This window comes from Peromyscus californicus, unplaced genomic scaffold, assembly GCF_007827085.1.
Source record: "Peromyscus californicus insignis strain IS unplaced genomic scaffold, ASM782708v3 Scaffold_6__1_contigs__length_162567912, whole genome shotgun sequence".
NCBI classification, from domain to species: domain Eukaryota; kingdom Metazoa; phylum Chordata; class Mammalia; order Rodentia; family Cricetidae; genus Peromyscus; species Peromyscus californicus.
The window spans coordinates 54,614,644-54,628,919 of record NW_026294584.1 but is presented as its reverse complement, the minus strand read 5'-3'; the positions used below and the strand labels follow the sequence as shown (position 1 = coordinate 54,628,919).

General features: G+C 40.5%; 1 protein-coding gene and 1 gene segment (V, D, J or C); both read right to left on the bottom strand.

Annotated features, from left to right (window-relative positions):
* Window positions 1-14,276, bottom strand: part of LOC128098744 (T-cell receptor beta-1 chain C region-like) — a 431,175-nt gene that overhangs the window by 15,153 nt on the left and 401,746 nt on the right.
* On the bottom strand, window positions 9,077-12,305 carry LOC128098746 (anionic trypsin-2-like). The gene is made up of 5 exons (XM_052720140.1): window positions 12,266-12,305; window positions 11,159-11,318; window positions 10,014-10,267; window positions 9,491-9,627; window positions 9,077-9,226 (listed from the first exon to the last, which is right to left on the bottom strand). Exons 1-5 carry the CDS (start codon window positions 12,303-12,305, stop codon window positions 9,077-9,079), a joined length of 741 nt encoding a protein of 246 aa, XP_052576100.1.

Genomic DNA, 14,276 nt, shown 5'->3' with positions numbered 1-14,276 from the left:
GGGAATTTGGGCGTAGCTTCTCTTACTACTTCCTGCTGGAGGGGGGCGCTGTATCTTTTGGGGAAACAAAGAAAATTTTAGGATCATGGAGTAGTCCGTGAGGCTGTATCATCTGAGCCAGTTGTCTTGAAACGGTTCTGGATGTTGGATCATCTGGGCCATGGTGTCATCGGAGACCTTTCAGGGGGTCTTGGCTGGTCAAACCTGATGTATCTTACTCTGGAACAAATCCATAGCCTCTTGCTTTCTGTGGAAACAAAAGAGACTCTTTTCCAAAGCAACATATCCTTACATCCAAATTTTGAAGTCAAAGTATCTTTAAAATATACATACTGGTTTAACTCAGCTTCCTTTACAATCAAATATCTCTCTGTAGTTAAGAATCCCAAAGACAACACAATCCAGACTCTCTGTGTAATAGTCATCTCTACGTGGCTTATTTTTTATATTAATTTTACTGTCTCTTTAAAGACTTTATTTTTTTTTAAAACCATGTATTTGTTTCTATATTGTATATATCACCTTTTTTTTGTCTCTTTTAAGCCTACGTATATTTTACACACATTTTAAACTATTACATCTGAATCTGTCTTATTATGAATCTGTTGCTTTAAACTGCAGCAGCTGTGGCTGCTGGCTCCGCCCACCTCAGCTTCCCAACATGGCGGCAGTATGCTTACCGCCAGCTCTGGGAGCCATCGTGGGTCTATGCTTTTATCCAAGCAGCATGTAGCTCAGAAACCTCTTTTTTTGTTTTGTACTAGCAAAGGCTAAATCCACAATGCAGCTTAATGTGCCATTTGCAGAGACTTCATTCCCGCCATACTGCAGGTCGAGCGCGCACGCCAGCAACCCGCCAGTAGCTCAAACCGGCCGCTGCCGCTCATTTGAGAGAGACAATTAGGAACTGTTTTTAGCTCCGTTTTAGAATCCTTTTTCTCAGTTTTTAGGTGGAAACTCTTGCCACCACGTTGGACGCCATTTGTAGCTGGAGTTTTCCTGCCTGGCCCACAGTCAGGGCAAATCTCTCTCACCCGCCAGTCCCAAGCCGCTCAAACCCGACCAAGTAAACACAGAGACTTATATTGGTTTCAAACTGTATGGCCGTGGCAGGCTTCTTGCTAACTGTTCTTACAGCTTAAATTAATCCATTTCTATTAATCTATACCTTGCCACGTGGCTTGTGGCTTACCGGTACTTTACATCTTCCTTGTCCTGATGGCGGCTGGCAGTGTCTCCTCTCCCAGCTTCCTGTTCTCTCAATTTTTCCTCTCTGTTAGTCCCGCCTATACTTCCTGCCTGGCCACTGCCAATCAGTGATTTATTCATTGACCAATCAGCAACACATTTGACATACAGACCATCCCACAACATAGTACTACTTGAAATCAGGGATGGTGATACCTCCAGTGGTTCTTTTGTTGTTTAGGATTGTTTTAGCTGTCTTGTTTTTGTGTTCCCATATGAAATTTATAATTATCTTTTCAAAATCTGTTCAGAATTTGTTGGAATTTTGATGGGTACTGCATTGAATTTGTAGATTGCTTTTTGTAGGATGACCATTTTTGTTATATTAATTCCTCTGATCCATGCATGAGTATGGGAGATCTTTGTATCTTCTAATATCCTTTTCTATGTTTTCTTCAATGCCTAAAGTTTTTATCATATAAGTCTTTCAATTGCTTGTTTAGCGTTACCCCCAGGATATTTTTTATTGTTTGAAAATATTGTGAAAAGTGTTGTTACCCTGATTCTGTCTGTCTGTCATTTATATGTAGTAGGGTTCTGATTTTCTGATTTAATTTTATATCCAGCTATTTTGCTGAAAATGTGTATGAGCCGTAAGAGTTTCCTGGTGGAATTTTTGGATCACTTTGCATATGATAATATTATCTACAAATAAAGATACATTGACTTCCTCTGTCCCCATTTGTGTCCCCTTGATCATCTCCCTTGGTTGTCTTACTGCTCTAGCTGAGAATTCATGTACTATATAGACTAGGTGTGGAGAGAGTGGACAACCTGTCATGTTCCTGATTTCAGTGTAATTTCTTTGAGTTTCTCTCCATTTAAGTTGATGTTGGCTATGGGCTTGCTGTAAACTGCCCTTATTATGTTTAGATATGCCCCCTTTATCCCTAATACCTCCAGGACTTCTATCATGAGGAGATGTTGGATTTTGTCAAAGGCCTTTTTTTTTTCATCTAATGAGATGATCATGTAGGTTTTTTTTTTTAGGTTTGTTTATATAGTCTATTACATTTATTGATTTTTGTGTATTGAACCATCTCTGCATCTCTGGGATGAAGACTACTTGATTATGGTGGATGATCTTTTTGATGTGTTTTTGGATTCAGTTTGCAAGCATTTTACTGAGAATTTTTGCATGTTTATAAAGATAATTAGTCTGTAATTCTCTTTCTTTTTGGGTCTTTATGTGATTTAGATATCAGGGTGACTGTGGCCTCATAAAATGAATTGGGCAATCTTGTTTCTGTTTTTATTTTGTGGAATCATTTGTGGAATATTGGCATCAACTCTTCTTTGAAAGTATGGTAGAATTCTGTGCTAAAACCATCTGTCCTTGAACTTTGTTTGTTTGTTTATCTGTTCTTTATTTCATTTTGGTAAGTGCTATCTATTGAGAAAATTATCTGTTTTTATAATTTTTTTTTTTTTTTTGGTTTTCCAATTTGGTGGAGTCCAGATTTCTAAAGAATGTGCTTATGATCTGTGGATTCCCTTTGTGTCTGTTTCTATGTCCCCAAAATATTTATAATTTTGTTAATTTGGGTATTTTTGTCTCCACCTTTTAGTTAGTTTGGATAAGCATTACTGATTTTTTGCAAAGAGCCAACTCTTTGTTTCATTGATTTTTTTTGTATTGACTTTTTTTTTTTTTTTTGGTTTTTCGAGACAGGGTTTCTCTGTGTAGCTTTGCGCCTTTCCTGGAACTCACTTGGTAGTCCAGGCTGGCCTCGAACTCACAGAGATCCGCCTGGCTCTGCCTCCCGAGTGCTGGGATTAAAGGCGTGCGCCACCACCGCCCGGCCTGTATTGACTTTTTATGCTGTTTGTTGTTTGTTCCTATTTTATTGACTTCAACACTGACTTTAATTATTTTTGCCATCTACTCCTTTTGTGTTTGGCTTCTTCCTTTTTTTTCTAGAGATTTGTTTTTCTCTTAAATTTCTCATATGATATATCTCCATTTTTATAAAAGTAGGCATTTAGTGTTATAAACTTGTCTTTTAGAACTGCCTTATGGCTTTGAGTCTCCATTGAAAAGTTGGGGTCATTCTAATAGATCTGCCTTTATAAGGTACTTGATTTTTCTCCCTTGCAGCTTGTAATATTCTTTCTTTGTTCTGTACATTTAGTGTTTTGATTATTATGTGTAGAGGGGAATTTCTTTTCTGGTCCAGTCTATCTGGTGCTCTGTATGCTTCTTGTATATTGATAAGTGTCTCCTTATTTAAGTCAGGGAAATTTTCTTCTAAGGTTTTGTTGAAAATATTTTCTGTGTCTTCCTCTATTCTTATTATTCTTAGATTTGGTCTTTCACAGTGTCCTGGATTTCATGGATGTTTTATACCATGATTTTAAAAAAAGATTTAACATTTTGTTTGATCATTTCTTCCGTTGTGTCTTCAATACCTGAGATTCTCTCTTCCATTTCTTGTCTTCTGTTAGTGAGTCTTTCCTCTAAGGTTCCTATTCGAATTCCTAAATTTTCATTTTTAGATTTCCCTCAGTTTGGTTTTCTTTATTGATTCTATTTCTACATTCAAGTCTTCAACTGTTTATTCATTTTCTTCCACTGTTTATGTTTTCAGATTTCTTTAAGCAATTTCCCCCTTTCCTTTTAAAGAACTTCTCTCATATTCATAAAGGGTATTTTAATGTCTTTCTCTTGTATTTTAGACATATTGCAATACTCTGGACCTACTGTGTAGAGTTGCTGGCTACTAGTGGAGACATATTGTCCTGGATGTTATTGATTGTGTTTTTATGCTGGTGACTAGGCATCTGGGTATGGAAAGATTGTATATCCAGGTGCTGATATCTAGTCTTGTTTTTGTTGGGTAGTATTTAATTCCTTGATATCTGTTGCCCTCTCTGATTCTTAGAGAGAGTGGTGGTTGTATTTTACCTGGTAGGAAATTCCTCTGGAATCCTAGTAGGTGTGGCCACTGGGGTTTCAGGTAAAATGTTTTTCTTCATATTGGGGGGCTGACACTTACGAATGAAATGTGGACTTTTGGGGGACTGAGAGGGTCCACAGGAAGGTAGAAATCTAGAAGTTCACCAGGATCTGCTTAGTCCCCTGGGAATGTGGGCAGAGAGTGAGAATAGGCCACAGTAGGCAATCTGCTACAGATCTGGAGATGAAACTCGGAGTTTTCATATGGAGGAGACGAAGGAAGGTGAAGATGTGAAGCTCATGTACTTGCTTCACATGTCTACTTGCTTCTCTGGCAGGCATTGCTTGTGAGTTTCTGGAGAAGTCTGCTGGAATCAGGGTCTGGGATAACAGTGGGGAGGATATTTGGAAGAGAACTGCACTATCTGTTGAAGATGAGGGCAGGGAGTAGAGGGAGGCTTCAGCATGTGCTCTACTACAGAGATGGAGGTGACACTACCTGCCTCCTTGGCCATAGTGGCCTGTGGTTTCCCAGGAAATGCCTGCAGGACATGGGGACTAAGATAAAAAGATGAATGGAGGGAGAAAAGTTTGGAGGAGAAGATCTTTGGGTTTCACTAGGCATGAGGTCAGGGAGGGAGATGGCACTGCACCAGGTGGTCTGCTACAGAGCTGGAGATGAGATTGGGGGATGGTGTAGGAGGAGAGCTGTATGAGGCTTAGGGTTTCCAGGGAGAGGTGAAGATCTGAACTTGCACTATTTGCTTCTGTGGCAGAAGTGGCCTGCAGGTTGGTGGGGGATGTCTGCTGGAGTCTGGGAATGGGATAAAGCAATGAGTCTCCAAGAGGAAATTAGGAGGGGAAAGTCTACTTGATCCAGTGGAGCTGGGGAGAGAGGGGGAGGGAGGCTGAAGTAGTTGGTCTGCTGCACAGGCAGGGGTGAGGCTGGAGGATCTGATTTAAAGGAGTGGAGGGTGAGGTGAAGGTCTCCGGTAGCTTACCTACTTCCCTGGCCAGGGTGAATTCCTGAATTTCTCATATTGAGTTTTATTTCATTTGGCTTTTCTTCAGAGATTCTCTCTCTTCATTAAATTCTGGCTTCATACTTTGATTTTATTTTGTTTTATTCAATTGTTTGTGTTTTCATGATCTCCATGGTAGCAGTTGTTCATTTCCTATTTAAACTCCTTGACCATGTTTGTTCTTGTTATTCTGAAATCTTCGTCTTGTGCTTTAGCTAAGTCACTTTTCTGGAGAAACATTACTATGATAGTATTAACTTTTGGCTGAGCGTACTGTCTTGTTTATTCATGATTGTGTGTGTGTGTGTGTGTGTGTGTGTGTGTGTGTGTGTGTGTTTTGTTTTGTTTGTTTGTTTGTTTGTTTTTTGATGGGACCTATGCATCCAGAGTCAGGTCATAATCATGTTTCTTGGTATGGAGACTTTGTATCCTTTTTGTTGAGTGGATATTTGAATATCTGTTTCCTGTTACCCTAACTGATCAGGTTATAGAGTAACTGTATGTGGCTTAGGGTTCAGTGTTGAGGCAACTCAGTGTTGATGTTCAAATGGGGTGTCAGAAATAGTTCCAGCTCAGCTTTAGCTAAATGAAGTTTCTAAGCCCCGGAACTGACCTTCTTTAGGAGTTAGAAGATTCTGACAGTCAATCTTTAGGGGGCGGGGGTGGAGGGGAGGTGCGCAGTACTGTACTTAAGCATTGGGAGTCTGTGGCATTGGTGATGCAAATCTAAAAATCCTACCTTAAAGGTGAGGGGCAGAGGAGAGGGAGTTGAGACAGGTGTGGGGCATGTTTTCCTGAGCCATGTCACAGGAATGGGTGGAGATGACAGTGTTAAGTCTGGTGCCCCTACCTGGACAGGGTGGTCCTTATGGCACAAGAATGGGTGGAGTTGCCAGGATGTCTGCATAAAGACAGGGCTAAGGGCTTGTGACATGAACAGATAGATGGGTAGAGTTGGTGGTAGGAACCTAGTATTTCTACCTAGAAATAGGTCCAAAATGGCACTTGTAAGGGAGGGATAAATTTGGTAGTGTGAATGTGGTGTCCCTACCTAGAAGGGAGTGGAAAAGGGTCCCAAAAGACAAGAAGACTTAGTGTGTGTATGTGTGTGTGTGTGGGGGGGCAATGGAAAGAGATAAGTACTACTAAAGTACTTCAAAATGTCACATTGATGCTAATGCAGAAGCTTTTTAATATATATTTTTTAATATATATATTTTATATAAATATATATATTTATAAAAATAATTAATAGTGGAGTTACCCTGTAACAAGGTAAAAATGCCCCTACTAGAAATCACACACTAAGAAATAAAAAGCCCATTCTCTGGAATGGGTTAAATCTTTTGGAATTGTTGGCCACCTAGATCCCCACATATTCCCAAAAAGTACAGTTTATTTCAATTACTCTTAGTTACTTTCCAGAACTTGATGATACAGCCCCATTGTGCAAGACACCAGATACCACATAAAAGAGTCACAGAACATGGAGAAAGCAAGTTGGCACTGACCCTGAAACTTCATTTCTATAGGCTAAATATCATAATGCTGGTAAGTGACATTTACACTGTCAGAGCAGGAAAGTAATCACTAGTCTTACCCAGCTTGAATGTTGTGATAGATAATAATGATTGGCCTGGAAATACAGTACCATGAGGGCAACAGTAATACAAACCTCATGGGAGTAACAAACCACTTTCTGATTGGATTTAAGGCCCACTCTACAAGTTGAAATTCATAACTGGCATCACTGTTAGGACCAAAAACCTATGGCCAGAAATATCACAGACTCTTGGGCAGAAGGTCCTACTATTATTTTGCTAAATGAGCATAGAATTAAACTCACTATTAATGACTTGTTATTATACTTACAGAACAATGAATCTTTCACCCCTCATCAGAAAACATTTTTTACAATAGATGGTGATAAAAAGGAGCTTACAACAGGTCAAGGTTCCAAAAATGAGACTTCTGGGTGTTCAGCCCTAAATAGTATATCTATAACATACGACTTCCTTCCAAGGATCAGGGACAATTGCAAAAGAGGGTGTAGAAAGAGTGTAAGAGCCAGAGGTTGTAGATGATGATAAGGAAATATTGTCTTCTGGAAACAACAGGGTAACAGCATGTATGAACTCATAGTGGTTATGAGAGCATACACAAGAGCCGTGAAAACTTAAGTCAGACCAAGTCCCAGCAGGGAGCTGGCAGGAAGGCATGAAGATCTACCAATAGCTGAGGAATTACTGACAATGGATGGCTGTTGGGAGAGGTAGAGTCAGTTTTTTTTTTTTTTTTCTGAGAATGTAAGCCATACTCCAGTGGATTATCACGTATCAAAGAATACATGCGTGGGTGGCACAAATAGGATTTGATGTGTCTAAAAAGAAAAAGAAAAAGAAAAGAACACATCCTGGATAGATAGGGAAGAAAGGGAGAGTTGGGATGAATTGAGAACATCAATATAATCAAAGTATAATGCATGAAATTCTTAAAGAACTAAAATATTTTAAATGGAGAATTAAGCCTGAAAGTAAGCCAGTAAACAACATTTCTTCATGGTTTATGCTTTTAAACTCTTGCTTGAGTCCTTTCCCTGACATTTCTTAATGATGCACTGTACCCTGAAGTCACTAAGTTATGGTTGGTCAGAGAGTTTTATTGCAGCCATAGAAAGGAAACCAGGAGAAAGCAAAATAGAGCCCCATATTCCCTGAGAAGAAGCTTCAGTGGTGTCTTCAACATTGAGGGAAATCAGGAAAGTGTTAAATCAGAAAGAATGCAATGAGCAAGAGCTCTTTATAAGTAGACAGACTTTATGGAAGGCTGTGACTGGGGAATAATTTCAGGAAGTGCATGGAAGTGGACATGGGTGTTTGTTGGTGAGGATGGGCATGAAAGATGTCAAAAATCAAGTAGGATGGGCTCTTCCTCATCTGAGACCACCCTGTAGGAAGAGAAAGGAGGCCAGTAGTGGGCATGGAAATAGCTAAGCAATTCTGACAATAACCAGTTCTATCACCTTTAAGGTATGGGAGACGGTGCTCAAACAATCTTCTCTGAATTATTGCATTGTAGCTGTGGCATTGGAATACCACTACAGAAGGGAACCTGAAGTAAATGTGAACATGTCTATGGAAATTCTCAAGACAGTACATGCACATTAGCATTATTGTATGAGATAAACAGAAAGCAGATTGCTCAGAGATGTGAGTGGTTTAGATCCAGAACCTCTTATTTCTCCTATAGAAACATAAGTGAGAATTAGGGATGCCCACTCTTAGGATGGAGTAGAACTGCATTGGTATGAACACTTTCAGGTAGACAGCCTGCTCTGTTGGTGCAACCTATGGTCTAAACATTCAGTAGCCTGAAGCAAGAAAATGACAAGTTCAAGGCCTGCTAGGATTACAGAGCAAGGCTTTGCATCAAAGTTCCCAAAATGAATATGAGGGAGGGAACTCAGAAGTCAAGGTGGTTAATCATCGCTAAGGTTTACATTGGGTACAAAGAGTTTCTGCCATAGTCAAAGAAACCAGTAGTCTTGTCTACCACAACAGTGTATGCATACTTTACAACTTCAAATCCCCCTGATGTACTAAGGAAGAAAAATCTTTAGCTCTGCTATTCAGACATGGCTTTTCTTGAAAAAGTAAAATGAAATACACTCCCTAATATGGTTCCACTGAAATTATTGTTCTGTTTCAAATGTTGCTAATGATTGTTTCATGAGGTCCATGTTGAGTCCAGGATAACTTTCAATGGAGAATGTCTGCCTGATCTCAAAGCCCTCAGATAAGAGCTTGCCTCCCAGAGCTAAGGGACTAGAGAGGTCAGACAGAGGAACAGGTTGTGATGGCAAATGTACTTTATTGACACAAGGACTGAGAAGGGATTGGTTTGGGGATCTCTAGTTGGCAGCAATTGTGTTCTGGATCCAGGTCACATAGTTGCAGACCTTGGTGTACACACCAGGGAGGTTCTTCTGGGCACAGCCATAGCCCCAGGAGACGATGCCCTGAAGTTGTCCATTGCAGACCACAGGGCCACCAGAGTCACCCTGGAATGGAGAAATACAGTGTTTAAAGAAGCAGAATGAGGAAAAAGGGTCACATCTGCTATTACCTTAATACCCATTCCAGTCAACTTCTGACTCCATTTGTTTTTCATTGAAACACATCCTCTAATCTTACTAATGAGATGAAACAGCCAGAGCAGAGCTCACTTCCCCCATCTCACTGCTGGAATCTCTAGTCTCACAATACTGAATATTCAAATCCCACTCCCAGGAGAAGAGGGGTTTCATATGCAAAGAGCCATTCACCTGGCAGGAATCCTTGCCTCCCTCAAGGAAGCCAGCACAGACCATGTTGTTGGTGATTTCTCCAGGGTAGGAGGCTTCACAGGCAGCCTGAGTCAGCAGTGGGGCATCCAGACACTGGAGCAGGTCTGGGTTATTCACTTTGAGAAAAGATAGTGATCAAAGAAGAAATATGTATTAGAGCATCCTGAAGAACAATAATTTATCGCTGAAAACCATGGCTAACCACCAGAGAAATCATTAAGAGTATACATTCTAACAAAGAATTATAGCTTTCTAAAACTGTAAAATGACCATTGTTGATCTTGTTTTCAGTATAATAATACATTGTATATGTGTTCTCTTTAGGTTACAGGAAGTGAACTTCTTGGTATTTTGTAGCCCTTTGCTACCAGGTATACTCTTCTTATAGTAGGTACTTCAAATATATTTGGAAGGTGAAAACAAATAAGTTCAAATCCAGAGACATGTCTGGTTTTAGAAAACATGGAGAGGAAGTGACAGAGTAGGTAAATGTCATACTTACCACCTGAGCTGAGGGTGTTGCCCCAGCCAGAGATGAGGCACTGAGTGCCAGCGGATGCACAGGAGGTGGGCAGAGCCACAGGGGCCACTCTGGCATTGAGGGTCACAGGGGAAGCTAGCTTGATCAGCATGATGTCATTGTCCAGGGTCCTTGAATTGTAACTGGGGTGCCTGATGCTTTTGGAAGCAGTGACAAACTGCTCATTGCCCTCAAGGACATTGATGTTGTGCTCTCCCAGTCTCACTTGGATGCGGCTGTTGGAAAGAAAAGACATGGTTGAGAGTTTCAACACATTACCCAAAACACACTACAGGTTCCAAAACTCCATGTTCAGGGGTAGCTCAGAGGAGAAGCTCTTCAGTGATGGACAATTTCTGGTTAGGCACCCTGGCCCTTTAATCTACAGAGGTTGTTATTATATAGGATATAAAATAAAGGAGTGCAGTTTGGACTAGTTTTTGACCTGCCATACTATAGCCCCTGATACATCCAGGGATGCAGATCCAAGGTGACACCTCACCCTCTGAGTCTTTGTTTACTACAGTAGGAACTATGACAAATACTTCTTGCTTTGTTAAAAACTATTACTATGTAGAACCTAATCCTGTGGAGACCAGAGTTGTGCCAGGACTCACAGCAGTGTGACATAGGACCCTGAGAGAAGTTTACATTCTTGCTTCCAACTCCAGAAATACTGAGCCAGAATCTAGCCCTGGGTTCAGTGTTTAAAAAATCTTGTCATCTTTGTAACACATACTCAGGACTGAAAACACACACTAGAGACTGCACTGATTTAACCAATATTTAGCTGTATTTCTGAAAACTTGGTGTTTATTATTCATTTTAGCTAGTAGTCCTTATACAAAGTTCTTGTCTGACTTTCTCACTGGTGTCTATGATAACAAGATCAATTCTTCTGGGTTTAATGGCCCGTAATCCTTGCTATATGATGGGTTTGTTTGGGGAAGTGAGAGGATTTCTATTCTGCATTTAATTTCAGTCTTGCTCATGATACTTAGCTGCTGCCAGCAATTCTTTTCTTCAAGGCTTTCCCTAGTTACCTTACAATTTTACCCCTTGCCCAATGCTATGTTCTAATCATGTCCCAGCCCATGAGCTCTGCATCCAGGGGCACCATCACTTACCTCTTGTAGCAGTGAGCAGCAGACACCACCCATTGACTATTGATGAGGGAACCTCCACAAAAGTGGTACCCAGAGTTCAGAGACACCTGGTACGGCACAGAACTCTCCCGGCAAGTGTATCCTCCGACGATCTTGTCATCATCGTCAACAGGAAAAGCAACTTGAATGGAGATAGGAAATGGGAATAAACCAATTTATCAGGGTGCTAGAGGGTGAAGCCAATGGCTCGATGGCAGCTTAAACCCTTAGGATTTCTTAGTGAGCACGAGGAGAGTAGGAAAACTGGGATCACTCTATGCACAATAGGCAACATGGATTGTAGGGCTTCCCAGTATTGGGCTCTGCAGGACAGATAGGTAGTTCCTACAGGGCTCAGATCTCTCCTAAGCGTCAGGGTTGGGACAGCAAGAACTACCAAGAACGCACTTAGTGGGATCCCATTAGAAGCTAGGTTTGTCCACGGCCTGCTTTATTTTTACATCCATTACTTTTTTGTGCCACCTGAATGTTAACTTTTTGGAGTGTCAGAATGATTTGACCTAGGCCAGCTTCCCACAGAAATCAGCTCTGTAGACTGAGGCCAGAATAGAAAGGAATTCCAAGCCAACTCAGACATAACAAAGGGAGGGAGTCAGCAACTGGCCAATGTAACAGTACTTGTTAACTTTCAATGTGTGACTGGTAAGATTCAGTTCATCTTGGGACTTTAAAACCCCAGCAAACAGACAAGACACAGGACACATAAGGTCAAATCTTGGGCAAAAATAAGTTTTCCATGTCTTCAGGAATACTTTTCTTTAACAATGTCTATGGTACAAGTATCATAGAATCATGGAGCCAAGTAGAGCCCATGCTTGCCCATTTCATGGAACCTCTACCAGGTCTACCTTTCAACATTCCCTGCTTTTGGTACCAATTACAAAGAAGACTGTTGGTGAGAGCAGATTAAAGGGGAAGTGAGAAAGGTAAAGAATGAGAGCCAAGGAAAATGGGGAGAAGATTTGTGAGGCTGGTGATACTATCAGAAGATAAAGAGACAACATTAGGACAGTTCATATATTCTAGTTAATGGAAAGGAAAGAGCTTGGAGAAAGGCATAGAACTCACCAGCAGCTCCCACAAGGGCCAGGATCAGGAGAGCACTCATGGTGGCAGAAGGTAGTGAGCATGGGAAGGGAGCCTGAATTTATAGCTCCCTAAGAGGAAGGCGTAGATTGTAGGGGTCATTGTCCTTCTGCACAAACATAACTGCACGTTTCTCTTTCCCAGAGTCTTGCATCAGCTTTGCTGTTTGGCACCATTGTCACTAGGAGACTTACAGGTGGCAAGGAAACATTTTTCCTCAGGCCAGAGAGTGGAAACCAAGATGTCACTGGCATAGATCAATCAGAGGAAGTCAAGTCCCTGTCTATACAGTGGGATTCCTAATGCTTGGAGTTGAGTTATGAAGAAATAATAGCATCTAGGATCTTTAGAAATCCTCTGACTTTGTGGATGTTATTGAAGAAACTTCGAGGATGGCCTGGTCTGGTAGCTAGTGGGGATGTTTAGAAACCCCCCATTGCCTAAGACTTTTACCTGTGAACCTGAGTAATCTACTGAATAGGAATATGAAATATAAGGGCTCTGAAGTCCTCAAATAAAACAGCAAGAATGAAAAAGCAGGAAGTAGAAAGTTTCTCAGATGTTTGGGATTTCAATTGTTTCTTTTCTAACCAGGCTCTTGGGTTGCAGGTGTCTTGAAGAGGATGGATGAAACTAATATAGGCTCTTCCTTGATTCATTACAGGGATGGAATACTCACACCAATACTGTGGTCTTCTTCCCCATTGCCTTTTGTTAACATGTGCCATTTCTAAGAGTCATCAAGGCCCAGGAAAACTGCACTAATTATAAACACCCCATATTCCAGGAACATGACTCATGACATAAGAGTATATTGTGTTTTGGATATTAGAAAATGTTTGGACAGAGTCTGGGCTCTGAACAGAGAATCAGCTATGTATAGATATGGAGAGATTCTGTCATTTTATATTTTGTATATAGCAAGAATACCATGCTAGGTGCAGCCTTCAATTTATTGAGGTAAAACCTGGCTAGCAGAGTTTATTGACTGATTATGGGTCAATCTGAATCTAATTATATAGTCAGTTGTAGAAGCCTTGCTATCAATTGCTTATCTTTCATTTTCTCCATTCCAGCATTAGGCCTAGGGAGATGTAAGTTGGAGTTGAGATTATATATCAGTTTTCTGAAACATATTGAATGTTTTAGATATGCTAAATAAAGGTGGAAAAACCTGGCTTTAATTGTGGCAATTGTGTTGGCGATGGTAAGATGACTGGAGACTGGAAAATGTAGAATGAACTACTGGAAATGCCAACATTGCTTTCATAGGCTATGCTATGGCTCCGTTCCTAGTATTGTTAGACCACATTTACAACAAAGTCCCTCTACTAAGTGCTCTCATTTCTGCATCCTACATCACATCTAAAGAGTTTTGAGCTCAAGCCTAAGTGGAAGATCTGTCCTACTGAACAATGTCTGACAGATTTTAGAAATTCTCACTTGTTTATTTTTCACAAATGTTTTAGTATGAGGTATTCAGAAAAGATGGATTCCAATGATTCATTTTTACCCAAGAAATTAATCTAAAACTGGCATGCTTCCCCAAAGCTTCTAGAAAACATGGAATTTGTCAGAGTGTGAGATTTGCTGCAGGTGACTGTCAAATAAAAGGTCATCATGGAACAAATTACACATCCACTTTCCTCTTGTAAGCACTTGTCTCCTGACATATCATGAACATAGAATTTGCATTCTATTATGTATTTTGTCTAAGACTCTTACCTTGCCATGTAATGCCATTGGTTGCCTGCCAAACATATTTGCACACAACTCTGTGTTCACAGCTATATCATAGTATTGAAGGATTTCACTATGTGTGGTCTAGAATTTTCCACAATGTAGTTTAGCATGCTGCTTGCTCGGGTTTGTTTGTAGGACTCCTGCTGTAGAGGTCAATCATTTGCTTTAGTGTCTGCCCATTTCCTTGTGTCCTGACAGGTGGCCCACAGTGAAGAAATTACCAACATATAAGAAATGAATTTGGCTAAAC